General features: G+C 68.3%; 1 protein-coding gene across 1 annotated transcript in view; it reads left to right on the forward strand.

Annotated features, from left to right (window-relative positions):
• Positions 1 to 20,493, forward strand: part of CNTNAP2 (contactin associated protein 2) — a 1,428,778-nt gene that overhangs the window by 524,335 nt on the left and 883,950 nt on the right. Inside the window, exon 3 of the mRNA XM_048510449.1 lies at positions 18,667 to 18,860. Coding sequence (XP_048366406.1) covers positions 18,667 to 18,860 — 194 coding nt within the window. The remainder of the gene's footprint in view (positions 1 to 18,666; positions 18,861 to 20,493) is intronic.

The following is a 20,493-nucleotide window of genomic DNA, read 5'->3' on the forward strand; positions in this document are numbered from 1 at the left end:
ACTCACACCCGGTTTGGGGTGGGGTGGGGGAATTCTATGCATATAGAAGACTGGTGTCTCAGAATAAAAGGTTGTACAGCCCAATCCAAAGAGGGGGTGGGGGTAGAGCGGCATCCAGGGACATCACTACAGGACTATTTCCCAAGAGGCAATTGGCAACACATGTGCCAGGGAAGGAGAAATTTGTTTCTCCCTCTGGGAAGCCCATAGCAAGAAATGACTTATGCTTGGGAATGCCCCCAGAATGCCTCCCTTTATGCCAGCTTTGGAATTTGGGGTGGTGGCCAGCTGTCGCAGGGCCCAGCTTCTCGTTTGGGCACTGTGGTGGCCTGACACCGAGTTGAGTCCCTTGGTGCCAGCATCGGTGCCACTTTGCATACGGGGCTGCTGGCATGGACACCAGTGCAACTCTTCTGCAACTTCCAATGTGACTTCAGCCCCCAACTCCTTTGGATTGCACAGTCAGACTTCTCTGTAGTATGCTGATTATGTCCTGGGCATTTTATTCATGTTTTTAATGAAGCTTAAATTTGTTTGGTGCGTTCTGCTCAAATGCAGAAAGGGCAGAATTTTTAGCAAACTCTCACAAGACTTTTTATTGGCGTAGCGCCCTGACAGGGCCTGCATGAGGTAAACATCTTTTCTGCCCACCCTCCGCCGACTTATTTCGCAGTATATAGCTGATGAAAGGAGGACTGTCCTTAATCCTCAGATCAATAGAGGTTGTACATTTCACCAGCCAAATGAACAAAGTAATCAACTCACCTAAATTACACTGCTTGATAGATAAAACAGTTCCAGGAAACTTTCCATTGATCTCTTCAGAATGCGTCTGACAAAGGTGGACATGAGGGCCCCCCTCTGGGGACAGGCACTGTCCCCTTCATGCACTGCCGATTCAGCAACACCAAATGCCATCTTCTGACCATTTTATTCTTTTTATTTCTCTTTCCAGTTGAAAAAAACACAAACAAAAGTGATTTGGGATTCTCTCTTTCTTCGAAGTTTCAAAGAAGAAAGAAGGGCAATAAGGCAGCTCAAAAGTGTAATCTGTACGCTGTGTTTATATGTGGCCTTTTATGCACAAATCTCCCATGCACAGTCTCCCCACTTTACAACGATGTATGTCAACATTCACCCCCTTGAACAATTCCTGGCTGCCATTAGGTGATTCCCCCTCCCCCCCCAAAAAAGCTCTGTGTTGAATTGATGCGCCAGTGCTTCTCAGCCTTGTGCTGACTGATAAAACCATAGATACCATGTTTCCCCGAATATAAGACAGTGTCTTATATTAATTTTTGCTCCCAAAGATGCGCTATGTCTTATTTTCAGGGGATGTCTTATATTTCTGTATTCTGTTCGTCAGGCATGCTTCCAAACAAAAACTTTGCTACGTCTTACTTTTGGGGGATGCCTTACATTTCGCACTTCAGCAAAACCTCTACTACGCCTTATTTTCCGGGGATGTCTTATATTTGGGGAAACAGGGTAGTAAGACTTTGTATACTTGATGCTTTGAAGATTGCTCCCCCCCCCCCAAATAAAAGAGCAAACAGAGAAACTGCAAAAAAAAAACAGGCAAGGGGAAACTGAGTGAGCTCAGAAAATGGCATCAAAGAGAACGTAAAGGGAAGCAGAGAAGCGTGGGAAGCATAGTCAATGGATCACTGAAGCAAAATGAAGATGTTTTCAATCAATCAAGCCTTTATTGGCATAATAAACAGTAAAAAAAAAACCAGCAAGAAAATGACTAATAAAATCATAGATACACAAAGCAGGGAATGCAATGTTAAGTAAAAAAAATTGTGGGTGGCTTTTAATCATTTCCAAAAGGAATTCTGCCACCATCACACAAAAGGAAGGATCTGGATTGTCCAGAAGTAAAGTGATCTAAATACATCAGGGAGATCAGTTAAAAATAAAGGAGCAAGACTCACATACTTGGATCTGATTTCCTTGAATCTAGAATAGTACAATAATTGGTGGGCCAAAGATTCGACTAAGCCAGCATTACACGGACACAATCTGTTTTGACTTTTCTTGATTGTTGAATCTACTGTATAACAAGGCGGAGGGCAGAACATTAAACCCGTCGAGCATTATAGCTCTCCTTTGAGCAGGGTTTATTAAACAGTACAAGTAGTGAGCCATGTGGCCCTGATCAAGTGGAACTGAAAAATTCAGGGGAGAGCAAGTTTTCTTGCCTGCTGTGACTAAAGTGGAAAACTATCCAATAATTGGCCTTTTAATTTTTTTATAAGCTTCTAAGTAGGACAAGGAACAGAGTGAATCCACTGGCAGTCCTATAGAAACCATTTTCTTTTCGACTGTGGAAAACCAGGGGTTAGCTTGAGTGTTGGAGAGCAAGCGAAGGATCAGGGAATTGCAATCCGACAGGTAGTGAATCCACAGCCAGAATCTAAAGACCCGTAGCCAAGCAACTGATTCTAAAGAGCTTTGACCTAGCTCTATGCCAGTGGTGGCGAACCTATGGCATGGGTGCCAGAGGTGGCACTCAAAGCCCGCTCTTTGGGCACACCCAGAGTGCCCCCCGACACACATCCAAGCTGGCCTGGGCCGCTGGGCTCGATTATTAGCATTAAACCTAAGACCTAGTTTTGGGGAAGCAGTGTAGGTAACCCTGTTAAGCGCTGTTAAACCCCACTGATTTTCATACGAAGAACTAAAGCATAATCCTTTACCTGGGAGTAAGCTCAGTTGCTGGCAATGGGGCTTGCTTCTGAGTAAACCCTCCTAGGGTCGTGATTCACCCGTTGGAAGGGTTGTACGGTTGCTTCAAAGCAAAGCCACCGACTACCACCAAGCTTACTCCCGAGTAACGCACGCCTCGGAGCCAACCATTTTTTTTCTGAACTAAAACCTCAGTATTCAGGTTAAATTGCCGTGTTGGCACTTTGCGATGAATAAATGAGTATTGGATTGCGGTTTGGGCACTCGGTCTCGAAAAGGTTCGCCATCACTGCTCTACGCAAAGGGCTGCAAAAGGCACACAATTTGGAAGTCCTGTTACCTTATGAAAAATTTTGGATTGAAGAGAGTTGAAGGAGCGATTGACAGCTTAAATCCAAATTGGGACTATGCTACCATGGGTGCATTAAACGAAGGGGGTGATAATAGTATAGCGAAGAGTGTAGAATCATAATACGTGACAGTGATCCCGTTTTCTCCTCACAAGAGTCCCCCCTGATGCAGGTTAGGTTGAGAGATTAGTTCATGATATTCCTGGCTCAGGGTCAAGTTGAGCACCTGTCAGCCTGTGCGTGAGTTAAGGGGGAACTTCCAGAATTAAATGGCTTTTTAATCTAGTTTGTTTTTCAAGACACCCATGTATGAGAGTGGGTGCGGTGTAGTGCTAAGCGTGCTGGAAAATGCGAGCTAAAAATCTCTAGTTTGCCATGCGACTCGTTCAGTGACCTGGGATCAGTCAGTCACTGTCATCCGATTCCTCTTCGGTTGCGAGGACAAAATGGAGACCGGGAGAGCCACTGAGGCCGCTCTGAGCCAAAGAAAATGTCATTTGTTCTGGAAACGGGAGCTAAAGGCCTTTACAGGCACTTACATCAAAAGGTTAAACTAAAGCGCTAGGCGATCTGTCACCAACAACTGAGCGCGTTTACAACTGGGGTGGCTCTTCAGGCTAATGTGTAGGTGTGTAGAGATAGGTTTCTCCATAATTTGGCATGGGTTATTCAAATGGAAGGCAGTCACATCACATTTGTGCAGTTATATTTAGGCATTCGTGACTATAGTGATGGATTTGTCATAGTCTGGGGGTACGAATGCTTGGGGAAAAGGCATAAATCAACAGTGAGGCTAACTTGTTGCACAACGAGAATAACATGTTCTAGCTGAGGTCATCTTGTGAATTCAGAACTTATTTTATCAGGAAGGGAATGTGACGTCACTGTATGAGGCTACAGTGATCCTTACTGTGTGAGGCTTGAGTAACCCTTGGGAAGTAAATGCTGTTTAACACGGTGGGGCTTACCTCTGAGTAAACATACTTCGAATTGCACCGTACATATTTTTTAAAAAGAGATCACAGAGTTGGAAGGGGCCTTATAAACCATCTAGTCCAAGTTCTTGGGATCAGCCTAGAGCCGTGGTGGCGAACCTTTGGCACTCCAGATGTTATGGACTGCAATTCCCATCAGCCCCTGCCAGCATGGCCAATTGGCCATGCTGGCAGGGGGGTGGGCGGGGGGGGGGGGGTGGGGGGGGGGGGTGGTGGGGGGGGGGGGGGGTGGGGGGGGGGGGGGGTGGGGGGGGGGGGGGGTGGGGGGGGGGGGGGGTGGGGGGGGGGGGGGGTGGGGGGGGGGGGGGGTGGGGGGGGGGGGGGGTGGGGGGGGGGGGGGGTGGGGGGGGGGGGGGGTGGGGGGGGGGGGGGGTGGGGGGGGGGGGGGGTGGGGGGGGGGGGGGGTGGGGGGGGGGGGGGGTGGGGGGGGGGGGGGGTGGGGGGGGGGGGGGGTGGGGGGGGGGGGGGGTGGGGGGGGGGGGGGGTGGGGGGGGGGGGGGGTGGGGGGGGGGGGGGGTGGGGGGGGGGGGGGGTGGGGGGGGGGGGGGGTGGGGGGGGGGGGGGGTGGGGGGGGGGGGGGGTGGGGGGGGGGGGGGGTGGGGGGGGGGGGGGGTGGGGGGGGGGGGGGGTGGGGGGGGGGGGGGGTGGGGGGGGGGGGGGGTGGGGGGGGGGGGGGGTGGGGGGGGGGGGGGGTGGGGGGGGGGGGGGGTGGGGGGGGGGGGGGGTGGGGGGGGGGGGGGGTGGGGGGGGGGGGGGGTGGGGGGGGGGGGGGGTGGGGGGGGGGGGGGGTGGGGGGGGGGGGGGGTGGGGGGGGGGGGGGGTGGGGGGGGGGGGGGGTGGGGGGGGGGGGGGGTGGGGGGGGGGGGGGGTGGGGGGGGGGGGGGGTGGGGGGGGGGGGGGGTGGGGGGGGGGGGGGGTGGGGGGGGGGGGGGGTGGGGGGGGGGGGGGGTGGGGGGGGGGGGGGGTGGGGGGGGGGGGGGGTGGGGGGGGGGGGGGGTGGGGGGGGGGGGGGGTGGGGGGGGGGGGGGGTGGGGGGGGGGGGGGGTGGGGGGGGGGGGGGGTGGGGGGGGGGGGGGGTGGGGGGGGGGGGGGGTGGGGGGGGGGGGGGGTGGGGGGGGGGGGGGGTGGGGGGGGGGGGGGGTGGGGGGGGGGGGGGGTGGGGGGGGGGGGGGGTGGGGGGGGGGGGGGGTGGGGGGGGGGGGGGGTGGGGGGGGGGGGGGGTGGGGGGGGGGGGGGGTGGGGGGGGGGGGGGGTGGGGGGGGGGGGGGGTGGGGGGGGGGGGGGGTGGGGGGGGGGGGGGGTGGGGGGGGGGGGGGGTGGGGGGGGGGGGGGGTGGGGGGGGGGGGGGGTGGGGGGGGGGGGGGGTGGGGGGGGGGGGGGGTGGGGGGGGGGGGGGGTGGGGGGGGGGGGGGGTGGGGGGGGGGGGGGGTGGGGGGGGGGGGGGGTGGGGGGGGGGGGGGGTGGGGGGGGGGGGGGGTGGGGGGGGGGGGGGGTGGGGGGGGGGGGGGGTGGGGGGGGGGGGGGGTGGGGGGGGGGGGGGGTGGGGGGGGGGGGGGGTGGGGGGGGGGGGGGGTGGGGGGGGGGGGGGGTGGGGGGGGGGGGGGGTGGGGGGGGGGGGGGGTGGGGGGGGGGGGGGGTGGGGGGGGGGGGGGGTGGGGGGGGGGGGGGGTGGGGGGGGGGGGGGGTGGGGGGGGGGGGGGGTGGGGGGGGGGGGGGGTGGGGGGGGGGGGGGGTGGGGGGGGGGGGGGGTGGGGGGGGGGGGGGGTGGGGGGGGGGGGGGGTGGGGGGGGGGGGGGGTGGGGGGGGGGGGGGGTGGGGGGGGGGGGGGGTGGGGGGGGGGGGGGGTGGGGGGGGGGGGGGGTGGGGGGGGGGGGGGGTGGGGGGGGGGGGGGGTGGGGGGGGGGGGGGGTGGGGGGGGGGGGGGGTGGGGGGGGGGGGGGGTGGGGGGGGGGGGGGGTGGGGGGGGGGGGGGGTGGGGGGGGGGGGGGGTGGGGGGGGGGGGGGGTGGGGGGGGGGGGGGGTGGGGGGGGGGGGGGGTGGGGGGGGGGGGGGGTGGGGGGGGGGGGGGGTGGGGGGGGGGGGGGGTGGGGGGGGGGGGGGGTGGGGGGGGGGGGGGGTGGGGGGGGGGGGGGGTGGGGGGGGGGGGGGGTGGGGGGGGGGGGGGGTGGGGGGGGGGGGGGGTGGGGGGGGGGGGGGGTGGGGGGGGGGGGGGGTGGGGGGGGGGGGGGGTGGGGGGGGGGGGGGGTGGGGGGGGGGGGGGGTGGGGGGGGGGGGGGGTGGGGGGGGGGGGGGGTGGGGGGGGGGGGGGGTGGGGGGGGGGGGGGGTGGGGGGGGGGGGGGGTGGGGGGGGGGGGGGGTGGGGGGGGGGGGGGGTGGGGGGGGGGGGGGGTGGGGGGGGGGGGGGGTGGGGGGGGGGGGGGGTGGGGGGGGGGGGGGGTGGGGGGGGGGGGGGGTGGGGGGGGGGGGGGGTGGGGGGGGGGGGGGGTGGGGGGGGGGGGGGGTGGGGGGGGGGGGGGGTGGGGGGGGGGGGGGGTGGGGGGGGGGGGGGGTGGGGGGGGGGGGGGGTGGGGGGGGGGGGGGGTGGGGGGGGGGGGGGGTGGGGGGGGGGGGGGGTGGGGGGGGGGGGGGGTGGGGGGGGGGGGGGGTGGGGGGGGGGGGGGGTGGGGGGGGGGGGGGGTGGGGGGGGGGGGGGGTGGGGGGGGGGGGGGGTGGGGGGGGGGGGGGGTGGGGGGGGGGGGGGGTGGGGGGGGGGGGGGGTGGGGGGGGGGGGGGGTGGGGGGGGGGGGGGGTGGGGGGGGGGGGGGGTGGGGGGGGGGGGGGGTGGGGGGGGGGGGGGGTGGGGGGGGGGGGGGGTGGGGGGGGGGGGGGGTGGGGGGGGGGGGGGGTGGGGGGGGGGGGGGGTGGGGGGGGGGGGGGGTGGGGGGGGGGGGGGGTGGGGGGGGGGGGGGGTGGGGGGGGGGGGGGGTGGGGGGGGGGGGGGGTGGGGGGGGGGGGGGGTGGGGGGGGGGGGGGGTGGGGGGGGGGGGGGGTGGGGGGGGGGGGGGGTGGGGGGGGGGGGGGGTGGGGGGGGGGGGGGGTGGGGGGGGGGGGGGGTGGGGGGGGGGGGGGGTGGGGGGGGGGGGGGGTGGGGGGGGGGGGGGGTGGGGGGGGGGGGGGGTGGGGGGGGGGGGGGGTGGGGGGGGGGGGGGGTGGGGGGGGGGGGGGGTGGGGGGGGGGGGGGGTGGGGGGGGGGGGGGGTGGGGGGGGGGGGGGGTGGGGGGGGGGGGGGGTGGGGGGGGGGGGGGGTGGGGGGGGGGGGGGGTGGGGGGGGGGGGGGGTGGGGGGGGGGGGGGGTGGGGGGGGGGGGGGGTGGGGGGGGGGGGGGGTGGGGGGGGGGGGGGGTGGGGGGGGGGGGGGGTGGGGGGGGGGGGGGGTGGGGGGGGGGGGGGGTGGGGGGGGGGGGGGGTGGGGGGGGGGGGGGGTGGGGGGGGGGGGGGGTGGGGGGGGGGGGGGGTGGGGGGGGGGGGGGGTGGGGGGGGGGGGGGGTGGGGGGGGGGGGGGGTGGGGGGGGGGGGGGGTGGGGGGGGGGGGGGGTGGGGGGGGGGGGGGGTGGGGGGGGGGGGGGGTGGGGGGGGGGGGGGGTGGGGGGGGGGGGGGGTGGGGGGGGGGGGGGGTGGGGGGGGGGGGGGGTGGGGGGGGGGGGGGGTGGGGGGGGGGGGGGGTGGGGGGGGGGGGGGGTGGGGGGGGGGGGGGGTGGGGGGGGGGGGGGGTGGGGGGGGGGGGGGGTGGGGGGGGGGGGGGGTGGGGGGGGGGGGGGGTGGGGGGGGGGGGGGGTGGGGGGGGGGGGGGGTGGGGGGGGGGGGGGGTGGGGGGGGGGGGGGGTGGGGGGGGGGGGGGGTGGGGGGGGGGGGGGGTGGGGGGGGGGGGGGGTGGGGGGGGGGGGGGGTGGGGGGGGGGGGGGGTGGGGGGGGGGGGGGGTGGGGGGGGGGGGGGGTGGGGGGGGGGGGGGGTGGGGGGGGGGGGGGGTGGGGGGGGGGGGGGGTGGGGGGGGGGGGGGGTGGGGGGGGGGGGGGGTGGGGGGGGGGGGGGGTGGGGGGGGGGGGGGGTGGGGGGGGGGGGGGGTGGGGGGGGGGGGGGGTGGGGGGGGGGGGGGGTGGGGGGGGGGGGGGGTGGGGGGGGGGGGGGGTGGGGGGGGGGGGGGGTGGGGGGGGGGGGGGGTGGGGGGGGGGGGGGGTGGGGGGGGGGGGGGGTGGGGGGGGGGGGGGGTGGGGGGGGGGGGGGGTGGGGGGGGGGGGGGGTGGGGGGGGGGGGGGGTGGGGGGGGGGGGGGGTGGGGGGGGGGGGGGGTGGGGGGGGGGGGGGGTGGGGGGGGGGGGGGGTGGGGGGGGGGGGGGGTGGGGGGGGGGGGGGGTGGGGGGGGGGGGGGGTGGGGGGGGGGGGGGGTGGGGGGGGGGGGGGGTGGGGGGGGGGGGGGGTGGGGGGGGGGGGGGGTGGGGGGGGGGGGGGGTGGGGGGGGGGGGGGGTGGGGGGGGGGGGGGGTGGGGGGGGGGGGGGGTGGGGGGGGGGGGGGGTGGGGGGGGGGGGGGGTGGGGGGGGGGGGGGGTGGGGGGGGGGGGGGGTGGGGGGGGGGGGGGGTGGGGGGGGGGGGGGGTGGGGGGGGGGGGGGGTGGGGGGGGGGGGGGGTGGGGGGGGGGGGGGGTGGGGGGGGGGGGGGGTGGGGGGGGGGGGGGGTGGGGGGGGGGGGGGGTGGGGGGGGGGGGGGGTGGGGGGGGGGGGGGGTGGGGGGGGGGGGGGGTGGGGGGGGGGGGGGGTGGGGGGGGGGGGGGGTGGGGGGGGGGGGGGGTGGGGGGGGGGGGGGGTGGGGGGGGGGGGGGGTGGGGGGGGGGGGGGGTGGGGGGGGGGGGGGGTGGGGGGGGGGGGGGGTGGGGGGGGGGGGGGGTGGGGGGGGGGGGGGGTGGGGGGGGGGGGGGGTGGGGGGGGGGGGGGGTGGGGGGGGGGGGGGGTGGGGGGGGGGGGGGGTGGGGGGGGGGGGGGGTGGGGGGGGGGGGGGGTGGGGGGGGGGGGGGGTGGGGGGGGGGGGGGGTGGGGGGGGGGGGGGGTGGGGGGGGGGGGGGGTGGGGGGGGGGGGGGGTGGGGGGGGGGGGGGGTGGGGGGGGGGGGGGGTGGGGGGGGGGGGGGGTGGGGGGGGGGGGGGGTGGGGGGGGGGGGGGGTGGGGGGGGGGGGGGGTGGGGGGGGGGGGGGGTGGGGGGGGGGGGGGGTGGGGGGGGGGGGGGGTGGGGGGGGGGGGGGGTGGGGGGGGGGGGGGGTGGGGGGGGGGGGGGGTGGGGGGGGGGGGGGGTGGGGGGGGGGGGGGGTGGGGGGGGGGGGGGGTGGGGGGGGGGGGGGGTGGGGGGGGGGGGGGGTGGGGGGGGGGGGGGGTGGGGGGGGGGGGGGGTGGGGGGGGGGGGGGGTGGGGGGGGGGGGGGGTGGGGGGGGGGGGGGGTGGGGGGGGGGGGGGGTGGGGGGGGGGGGGGGTGGGGGGGGGGGGGGGTGGGGGGGGGGGGGGGTGGGGGGGGGGGGGGGTGGGGGGGGGGGGGGGTGGGGGGGGGGGGGGGTGGGGGGGGGGGGGGGTGGGGGGGGGGGGGGGTGGGGGGGGGGGGGGGTGGGGGGGGGGGGGGGTGGGGGGGGGGGGGGGTGGGGGGGGGGGGGGGTGGGGGGGGGGGGGGGTGGGGGGGGGGGGGGGTGGGGGGGGGGGGGGGTGGGGGGGGGGGGGGGTGGGGGGGGGGGGGGGTGGGGGGGGGGGGGGGTGGGGGGGGGGGGGGGTGGGGGGGGGGGGGGGTGGGGGGGGGGGGGGGTGGGGGGGGGGGGGGGTGGGGGGGGGGGGGGGTGGGGGGGGGGGGGGGTGGGGGGGGGGGGGGGTGGGGGGGGGGGGGGGTGGGGGGGGGGGGGGGTGGGGGGGGGGGGGGGTGGGGGGGGGGGGGGGTGGGGGGGGGGGGGGGTGGGGGGGGGGGGGGGTGGGGGGGGGGGGGGGTGGGGGGGGGGGGGGGTGGGGGGGGGGGGGGGTGGGGGGGGGGGGGGGTGGGGGGGGGGGGGGGTGGGGGGGGGGGGGGGTGGGGGGGGGGGGGGGTGGGGGGGGGGGGGGGTGGGGGGGGGGGGGGGTGGGGGGGGGGGGGGGTGGGGGGGGGGGGGGGTGGGGGGGGGGGGGGGTGGGGGGGGGGGGGGGTGGGGGGGGGGGGGGGTGGGGGGGGGGGGGGGTGGGGGGGGGGGGGGGTGGGGGGGGGGGGGGGTGGGGGGGGGGGGGGGTGGGGGGGGGGGGGGGTGGGGGGGGGGGGGGGTGGGGGGGGGGGGGGGTGGGGGGGGGGGGGGGTGGGGGGGGGGGGGGGTGGGGGGGGGGGGGGGTGGGGGGGGGGGGGGGTGGGGGGGGGGGGGGGTGGGGGGGGGGGGGGGTGGGGGGGGGGGGGGGTGGGGGGGGGGGGGGGTGGGGGGGGGGGGGGGTGGGGGGGGGGGGGGGTGGGGGGGGGGGGGGGTGGGGGGGGGGGGGGGTGGGGGGGGGGGGGGGTGGGGGGGGGGGGGGGTGGGGGGGGGGGGGGGTGGGGGGGGGGGGGGGTGGGGGGGGGGGGGGGTGGGGGGGGGGGGGGGTGGGGGGGGGGGGGGGTGGGGGGGGGGGGGGGTGGGGGGGGGGGGGGGTGGGGGGGGGGGGGGGTGGGGGGGGGGGGGGGTGGGGGGGGGGGGGGGTGGGGGGGGGGGGGGGTGGGGGGGGGGGGGGGTGGGGGGGGGGGGGGGTGGGGGGGGGGGGGGGTGGGGGGGGGGGGGGGTGGGGGGGGGGGGGGGTGGGGGGGGGGGGGGGTGGGGGGGGGGGGGGGTGGGGGGGGGGGGGGGTGGGGGGGGGGGGGGGTGGGGGGGGGGGGGGGTGGGGGGGGGGGGGGGTGGGGGGGGGGGGGGGTGGGGGGGGGGGGGGGTGGGGGGGGGGGGGGGTGGGGGGGGGGGGGGGTGGGGGGGGGGGGGGGTGGGGGGGGGGGGGGGTGGGGGGGGGGGGGGGTGGGGGGGGGGGGGGGTGGGGGGGGGGGGGGGTGGGGGGGGGGGGGGGTGGGGGGGGGGGGGGGTGGGGGGGGGGGGGGGTGGGGGGGGGGGGGGGTGGGGGGGGGGGGGGGTGGGGGGGGGGGGGGGTGGGGGGGGGGGGGGGTGGGGGGGGGGGGGGGTGGGGGGGGGGGGGGGTGGGGGGGGGGGGGGGTGGGGGGGGGGGGGGGTGGGGGGGGGGGGGGGTGGGGGGGGGGGGGGGTGGGGGGGGGGGGGGGTGGGGGGGGGGGGGGGTGGGGGGGGGGGGGGGTGGGGGGGGGGGGGGGTGGGGGGGGGGGGGGGTGGGGGGGGGGGGGGGTGGGGGGGGGGGGGGGTGGGGGGGGGGGGGGGTGGGGGGGGGGGGGGGTGGGGGGGGGGGGGGGTGGGGGGGGGGGGGGGTGGGGGGGGGGGGGGGTGGGGGGGGGGGGGGGTGGGGGGGGGGGGGGGTGGGGGGGGGGGGGGGTGGGGGGGGGGGGGGGTGGGGGGGGGGGGGGGTGGGGGGGGGGGGGGGTGGGGGGGGGGGGGGGTGGGGGGGGGGGGGGGTGGGGGGGGGGGGGGGTGGGGGGGGGGGGGGGTGGGGGGGGGGGGGGGTGGGGGGGGGGGGGGGTGGGGGGGGGGGGGGGTGGGGGGGGGGGGGGGTGGGGGGGGGGGGGGGTGGGGGGGGGGGGGGGTGGGGGGGGGGGGGGGTGGGGGGGGGGGGGGGTGGGGGGGGGGGGGGGTGGGGGGGGGGGGGGGTGGGGGGGGGGGGGGGTGGGGGGGGGGGGGGGTGGGGGGGGGGGGGGGTGGGGGGGGGGGGGGGTGGGGGGGGGGGGGGGTGGGGGGGGGGGGGGGTGGGGGGGGGGGGGGGTGGGGGGGGGGGGGGGTGGGGGGGGGGGGGGGTGGGGGGGGGGGGGGGTGGGGGGGGGGGGGGGTGGGGGGGGGGGGGGGTGGGGGGGGGGGGGGGTGGGGGGGGGGGGGGGTGGGGGGGGGGGGGGGTGGGGGGGGGGGGGGGTGGGGGGGGGGGGGGGTGGGGGGGGGGGGGGGTGGGGGGGGGGGGGGGTGGGGGGGGGGGGGGGTGGGGGGGGGGGGGGGTGGGGGGGGGGGGGGGTGGGGGGGGGGGGGGGTGGGGGGGGGGGGGGGTGGGGGGGGGGGGGGGTGGGGGGGGGGGGGGGTGGGGGGGGGGGGGGGTGGGGGGGGGGGGGGGTGGGGGGGGGGGGGGGTGGGGGGGGGGGGGGGTGGGGGGGGGGGGGGGTGGGGGGGGGGGGGGGTGGGGGGGGGGGGGGGTGGGGGGGGGGGGGGGTGGGGGGGGGGGGGGGTGGGGGGGGGGGGGGGTGGGGGGGGGGGGGGGTGGGGGGGGGGGGGGGTGGGGGGGGGGGGGGGTGGGGGGGGGGGGGGGTGGGGGGGGGGGGGGGTGGGGGGGGGGGGGGGTGGGGGGGGGGGGGGGTGGGGGGGGGGGGGGGTGGGGGGGGGGGGGGGTGGGGGGGGGGGGGGGTGGGGGGGGGGGGGGGTGGGGGGGGGGGGGGGTGGGGGGGGGGGGGGGTGGGGGGGGGGGGGGGTGGGGGGGGGGGGGGGTGGGGGGGGGGGGGGGTGGGGGGGGGGGGGGGTGGGGGGGGGGGGGGGTGGGGGGGGGGGGGGGTGGGGGGGGGGGGGGGTGGGGGGGGGGGGGGGTGGGGGGGGGGGGGGGTGGGGGGGGGGGGGGGTGGGGGGGGGGGGGGGTGGGGGGGGGGGGGGGTGGGGGGGGGGGGGGGTGGGGGGGGGGGGGGGTGGGGGGGGGGGGGGGTGGGGGGGGGGGGGGGTGGGGGGGGGGGGGGGTGGGGGGGGGGGGGGGTGGGGGGGGGGGGGGGTGGGGGGGGGGGGGGGTGGGGGGGGGGGGGGGTGGGGGGGGGGGGGGGTGGGGGGGGGGGGGGGTGGGGGGGGGGGGGGGTGGGGGGGGGGGGGGGTGGGGGGGGGGGGGGGTGGGGGGGGGGGGGGGTGGGGGGGGGGGGGGGTGGGGGGGGGGGGGGGTGGGGGGGGGGGGGGGTGGGGGGGGGGGGGGGTGGGGGGGGGGGGGGGTGGGGGGGGGGGGGGGTGGGGGGGGGGGGGGGTGGGGGGGGGGGGGGGTGGGGGGGGGGGGGGGTGGGGGGGGGGGGGGGTGGGGGGGGGGGGGGGTGGGGGGGGGGGGGGGTGGGGGGGGGGGGGGGTGGGGGGGGGGGGGGGTGGGGGGGGGGGGGGGTGGGGGGGGGGGGGGGTGGGGGGGGGGGGGGGTGGGGGGGGGGGGGGGTGGGGGGGGGGGGGGGTGGGGGGGGGGGGGGGTGGGGGGGGGGGGGGGTGGGGGGGGGGGGGGGTGGGGGGGGGGGGGGGTGGGGGGGGGGGGGGGTGGGGGGGGGGGGGGGTGGGGGGGGGGGGGGGTGGGGGGGGGGGGGGGTGGGGGGGGGGGGGGGTGGGGGGGGGGGGGGGTGGGGGGGGGGGGGGGTGGGGGGGGGGGGGGGTGGGGGGGGGGGGGGGTGGGGGGGGGGGGGGGTGGGGGGGGGGGGGGGTGGGGGGGGGGGGGGGTGGGGGGGGGGGGGGGTGGGGGGGGGGGGGGGTGGGGGGGGGGGGGGGTGGGGGGGGGGGGGGGTGGGGGGGGGGGGGGGTGGGGGGGGGGGGGGGTGGGGGGGGGGGGGGGTGGGGGGGGGGGGGGGTGGGGGGGGGGGGGGGTGGGGGGGGGGGGGGGTGGGGGGGGGGGGGGGTGGGGGGGGGGGGGGGTGGGGGGGGGGGGGGGTGGGGGGGGGGGGGGGTGGGGGGGGGGGGGGGTGGGGGGGGGGGGGGGTGGGGGGGGGGGGGGGTGGGGGGGGGGGGGGGTGGGGGGGGGGGGGGGTGGTGTGTGGGGGGGGGGGGGGGGGGGGTGGGTGGGGGGGTGGGTGGGGGTGGGGGGGGGGGGGGGGCGGTGGTGGCGGGGGGGGGGGGGGGTGGGGGGGAGGGTGGGGGGGGGGGGGGCGGGTGGGGGGGGGGGGGGGGGGGGGGGGGGGGGGGTGAGGGGGGGGTGGGGGGGGGGGGGGGGCGGGGGGGGGGGGGGGGGTGGTGGGGGTGGGGGGGGGGGGGGGGGGGGGGGGGGGGGGGGGGGGGGGGGGATGGGGGGGGGGGGGGGGGGGGGAGGGGGGGGTGGGGGGGGGGGGGGGAGGGGGAGAAGGGGGGGGGTGGGAGGGGGGGGAGGGGGGGGGGGAAGGAACTACAATTCCCATCAGCCTCTGTCAGCATGGCCAATTGGGGCTGATGGGAATTGTAGTTCCTGAACATCTGGAGAGCCGCAGGTTCCCTACCCCTGGGTTAGAGGAAGGTACTTGATTAAATTTCAACTTACGTGAATGGTTCCTTTAAGTACGCCATTCTTTTATTTATGAAAACTGGCCTATGGTTGTTATTGTTGATGGAACACAGGGAGTTTATCTTGTAAGAACCTGATAGAGGAGGGCTACAAATTATCTCACTGGGCTTTTCACAATGATTCTAGGGTTGCCAACTTCCAGGTGGCGCCTGGAGATCTCCTGCTGTTACAACTTATCTCCAGACTACAGAAATGAGTTCCCATGGAGAAAATGGCAGCTTTGGAGACTGTATGGCTGTGATCCCTCCCCAAACTCCATCCCAAATCTCCAGGAATTTTCCAACCCAAAATTGGCAAACCTATGTTGCACATACATATCATGCCAAGACCAGAAATCATGGCAGCGTTGTCCATAAAATGTGATGTTTTGAGTTTTTCCCCCAGTCAGTTCTATGAGTCAAGATCTGGAAGAATTTGATAGTTGCACATGGGACCACCCTTAGGGTGAGATGTCACTGCTTGGTGTCAATCCCTAGTGTGTTTCTCCCTCAACCATGTTTCATGTTGCAACCTGTTAACTGTACTTCAAGGCTCAAGGAGAGCTGCAGAAAGCCAAGTTTGGCCCATTCCAACATGCCAACTGTTTAGATGTTCACTTCTGGTCAGGCTAGCATGTGACCATGAACCATTCTGGTTGTTCTACAATCCATAGACAGCCAGAGTAGTATAATGGTTAAGAGCGGCAGACTATAATTGGGAGGACCAGGTACATTTTCCTGCTTCCACACAAGATGCCCACTGCGTGACCTTGGGCCAGTCACAGTTCTCTCCAAACTCTCTTAGCCCCACCTGCCTCACAAAGTGTCTGTTGTCAGGGAGGTGAAGGGAAGACAATTATAAGCTACCTCGAAACTCCTTAAGATAGAGAATAGTGGGATATAAAAACAACTTTTCTTCTTCTCATGTCAAACGAGAAAGTATAACATATCTGTGGCTTGGCTGTTTTCCTTATTTAATCCCAAATTTCTTGGGCCAATTCTGAAAGTTGGAAGTGTCCTTATTTGGGGAGAAAATGCATTTCACCCCCTTTAGAGGAGACACAGAATCATGGAAAGAAAGCATCTTCAGAATAACCTTAATTTATTTATTTAGAACACCTGTTATCCAATGAGTTCAGGATGTGTATTAATTTTAGCCACTCCCACCCCACATTTTTGCCCAATGGGGAACCGAACTGGTTTGAAACATCATTCTTCCTTTCTCCATTTTATCCTTTCAGCTGCTATGGGAAGTAGGTTAGGCTGAGAAACCGTGGCTGGTCAAGGGCTGACCAAGTGAGCTTGTAGGCCGAGGGGAGATTTGAACTTGCATCTCCTAGATCATAATGCAGCACTCTGTCCACTCTCCCACACTGCATCCAGAGCAGCTCCAAAAGATGTGACCTGTGAGATGGCCTTAACATTTAAAGACAGTTCAGTGCAGTTGGAGCAAACTCATGATTAAGTAGATAAAAGGTCAAAAAGTAATTAAAAGGGCCGTTAAATATAAAACTTCTAAGTATCAAAAACACATATGCATTTATTACAAGTTAAAATCATCAACATATCAAAGACCCATAATAGCCTTCCTTACATTTACAATATCACAATAACAATACACAAAAGGATCATATGGGACATGGAGCAGCAGTGGCATAGTGGTTAAGAGCAGGTGTACTCTAAACTGAAGGAACCCGGTTTGAGTCCCCGCTCTGCTGCTTCTCTGGGGCTTCTCTGGGGAATCAGATTAGCCTGTGCACTCCAACACATGCCAGCTGGGTGACCTTGGGCTAGTCACAGTTCTTCTGAGCTCCCTCAGCCCCACCTACCTCACAGGGTGTCTGTTGTGAGGGGGGAAGGGAAAGGAGTTTGTAAGCCCCTTTGAGACTCCTTATCCAACTCTTCTTCTTCTTCTTCTTCTTCTTCTTCTTCTTCTTCTTCTTCTTCTTCTTCTACTACTACTACTACTACTACTACTACTACTTTTTAACCTTTTACATCAGATGTGTTTCAGCCTACTGGCCTTCCTCAGTGGCCAAAAGTAATACAACAATACAGCCGCCAGACTACAGACTACAATTATAACATTTTTATGACTGAGACCAGTTATTAGAAAGTTGTTTAAAATTGGCACTCAGGTCTTCCACACAAAGTCATGCCCTCTTAAAGAGTATTAATGCAATGTGCCAATCATGACCAATTCTGCTATGGCAAAATCCTATAACGTTTCAGTCATAAGAAAGTCTTTTCGACTGGAGCAATTGAACTAGGCTATGATGGACCTTCTATATAATATGCTGACGATTTAAATATATATGTGTTTTTGATACTTAGCATTTTTGTATTTAGTGGCCCTTTTTAATTACTTAACCTTTTAGTTTGTAGGGTTAAGTTTGTCCCCACTCCCCCCGCCCTTTCATTTGTGCAAACTCAAAAAACCAGTGGGCAGTTTTAGTGCGCTGGGAGTTAATTCATAACCACCGCAGTGACATCCATCAAGTGGTGGTGGATGTGTTCGGTGATGCTCTTATGCACTCCATCAGCTGAAATGAAAGCCATCCATCCTCCTCTTTAATGTCCCCCAATTATCTCTTTTGAAGCTGGCACATTTCAGGGAGACATTCTGAGCTGCGGAGAGCCTAGAGGTGGATATCCTATTATTTCCTCCCACTTAATTTGGCGCGGTGCTTTTAATGTGAGATCCCATTTAAAGGGTGTACGGAATCAATCAGCTGCAGCTGACTTGTGCCAGCTGGGTCTGACGAGGGCTGTCGTGGCAGATTTGGCCCACCTCAGAAATTGCTGAAGAGATATAATTTCAGTATGACAGCTGCTAAAGAGATATAATTATGGTATGATGTTGCCGCTCACTTCTTTTTCACGGCAGCCCTTTTCATTAAGCAAGTATATCTTTGAATGAGACAACATGGCCGGGCTCACTTGCGGCACTAAATGAAATACGGACCTTCCCCAACGTTTGTGTTTTATATGCATATTATATGATCATCCTATAGAGCAGGGGTAGGGAACCTTTAACACTCAAAGAGCCATTTGGACCCATTTTCAATGGGAAAAGAAAACACTTGGAGCCGCAAATAATTTTTGACATTTAAAATAAAGATAACACTGTATATATTGGGTTTTTTTACCTTTTACTCCGCTCATTCTGAGAAGCGCATGGATGCGTCCGCCCTGCTGCCTGCAGGGCAGGCAAGGATGGGGCCAGTGGCTCTGCCTCACCGGCCGCTGGGAAAACGCCCGCCCCACTCCAACGGGGCAGGCAAGAGGGGAAGCCCGCAGCTCGGCCCAGCCGACTGTGGGCAGTTGGTGTGCCCGCACCGCTGCCTGCAGGGCGGGCAAGGATGGGGCCAGCGACTCTGCTCATGGAGCCGCAGTGCAAGGGCAGAAGAGCCGCATGCGGCTCTCGAGCCGCAGGTTCCCTACCCCTGCTATAGAGCCATCTTCAGCAGGGCTGCGTCTTTCAAAGCGCATCAACTTCAGTAACTCTGCTGAGGATGGCACTCACAGCGTTGCCGCTGAGTTTGCTCCAGGTAAATTTGGAGTTTCCTTCTCAGGTGACATTTGAAAAGACTTTCTCAAAGGCGTTTCGCACACCCCTACTGAGTGCCCACAGAAATCACGAATGCAGGCTGTTGCTACTCAGACTGTGCTGAGAGGTTCATCCACCTCTGATCAAGTTAAACTTCCGCTCAATCTTGTGTAGCATTTAGGTGAAGAGTTGCCTCTGCATCCTGCCTACAGCTGTGGCTCTCTAATTGTAGGCCCTTACCCAACTTTGGGACATTTCTCTCTTACAGCTAGATTTTGTCAGGAGCAGAGCCTGGTCTGTGTAACCCAGTTGCAACTTCCATGTAACCTAATTGATGTAAGCCCTGATTGATATGAAAAGGGCCTTTCTCTCTTCCTCTCCTTTCCTTTTACATGTTGATTGCTTTTGACACCAATTGTACATAACTATGCTGAATGACCCTAAGGAGCCTCCCTGGCTCAGGGAAACAGGATATGCCTAAGTGGGGAGGCGAGGTAGGTGGCTGGATCTGTCCCTATCGCAGCCTTAGAGGCGCCAAGCCTTCAAACAACTGCTTTTCACACTTTTCTCTGGGAAATCGGGAGGGGGGATTGTGGAAATAGCTGCTGAGGCCTCCCATCATGTGTATGATCATATACATGTGTTAACAATGTGGACCCTCAAAACTTGCATCCAGGGTTTACATGTACATCTCTCACAGGAGATGTTTTCCAAAGAAAGTGGCATTAAGTCTTCAACAGTGCATGTGACTATGTTTCCTTCTCAGGGGCTGGAGGCTGGTGTCCGTCGGATAGTGACCATTACCAGTGGCTGCAAGTGGACTTTGGCAATAGGAAACAGATCAGCTCTGTTGCGACTCAAGGCAGATACAGCAGCTCCGACTGGGTAACCCAGTACCGAATGCTTTACAGCGATACAGGAAGGAACTGGAAGCCATATCACCAAGACGGGAATGTCTGGGTAAGTGATTGCAGAAGAATAGCACATCATGGTGTCCATGGTATTTCAGTCATAGATGATACACTGTGTTCATCAGAAATTGAACACGTTTTGTTAATAAGACAGGCTAGTTTTATTCGCAGGCGGCCGTGCAGGAACACTTAAGTGCAATGTTTATGTGTTATTTTCTCAATATTCGGTGGTGGCATACTTGTCCGGTAGTATTTTACTACCTGTGGTGATGATTCATGTGCTCAGGGTGTTTTCTAAATGAATTTAGCATCTTGAGAATCTTGTCTTTTATCTGTATGACAACAACATTGCCAAGAATACTTTTAACTGAGATGCCAGCGTGGTGTAGTGGTTAAGAGCAGCTGGATTCTAATCTGGAGAACTGGGTTTGATTCCCCACTCCTCCTCCTGAGTAGCAGAGGCTTATCTGGTGAACCAGATGTGTTTCTGCACTCCTTCATTCCTGCTGGGTAACCTTGGGCTAGTAGTCACAGTTCTTTGGAACTCTCTCAGCCCCATCTACCTCACATGGTGTCTGTTGTGTGTTCTTCTTCCTTATATTATGATATGGAATTAAAACCAGAACAAATAAAGCAAAGTGAGCCAATGTAGGAAAATGTGCATGCTTTTAAAATATAATCTGTATGGATTGCAGCATTCAGGCCTGCTATGTATTGAAGCTTGTAAGCACAAAGTACATACCCCTCCTTGTAAGCTCATTTGCAGATTTTTCTGTTCCTTCTTCATAAAAATTAGTGCAATTCTTCCTTGGCAACAGAGTATCTTGACTGAAATGAGGAAGTCCGAGAATTAAAAAAATATTAATGTGAAGGGCAGAGTGCAGCAATATCTGTACAAAAGCAGTTTTACATCAAATGGCCTATCGAGGGGGCAAAATCTAAGGAATAAAGGAATGAATTAAATAAGAATAGCCATTTGGAAGCCAGCAGCGGACGGAGCAAAAATGTGCCAAGGAAATAATTTCTAACAAAGATATTCGGGAGAACCAACTGTGACAATATCCATAAAAATGTTGAGATGACCCTGTTCAGTGTGCGTTAGGGAAAGAAGTCCTATAATTAACAGCAAGATAAGAAATCAAACATCCCATCCACTATACAAGTTGGAGGCAGGAAAAGTTCTTTCATGGTGCATTTAGGGTAAGCTTTTTGTATCCTTCCTGGAGGCTTTCTGTCTTTGTTCTTTGAGATGCATCCAGTTTTTCATTCCATTTTAATCACTGCAAAGAACTGGCCCCTTTTCTAAACAATACTACAATAAATAATTGTACTGCAATTGCAGTGAATACTACAATAAGTAATTGTGCTGAATTGTGGCTCTGAAATGGACTTAGGAAAGTGTATAGTTCCTCTTTAACTATTTTTGTAAAGAAGTTGTGAGAGAAGCATTTGCTGTTTTCCTATGGTATTTTTAGCTGAATGAGGGGAGATGCATATGGCTCTCATACAGAATAGCTTCCCTGTTTACAGTGTATTTGGTGGTGTGAGGTCTCAGTAATCACTGTCCGTCCTAGAAGGGTTTAAAGTTATCTTTTAAAAACATTTTAATATGAGTAGCTGGAGCCAGCGTGGTGTAGTGGTTAAGAGCAAGTGCACTCTAATCTGGAGAACCAGGTTTGATT

Source organism: Sphaerodactylus townsendi, linkage group LG11, assembly GCF_021028975.2.
Source record: "Sphaerodactylus townsendi isolate TG3544 linkage group LG11, MPM_Stown_v2.3, whole genome shotgun sequence".
NCBI lineage: Eukaryota > Metazoa > Chordata > Lepidosauria > Squamata > Sphaerodactylidae > Sphaerodactylus > Sphaerodactylus townsendi.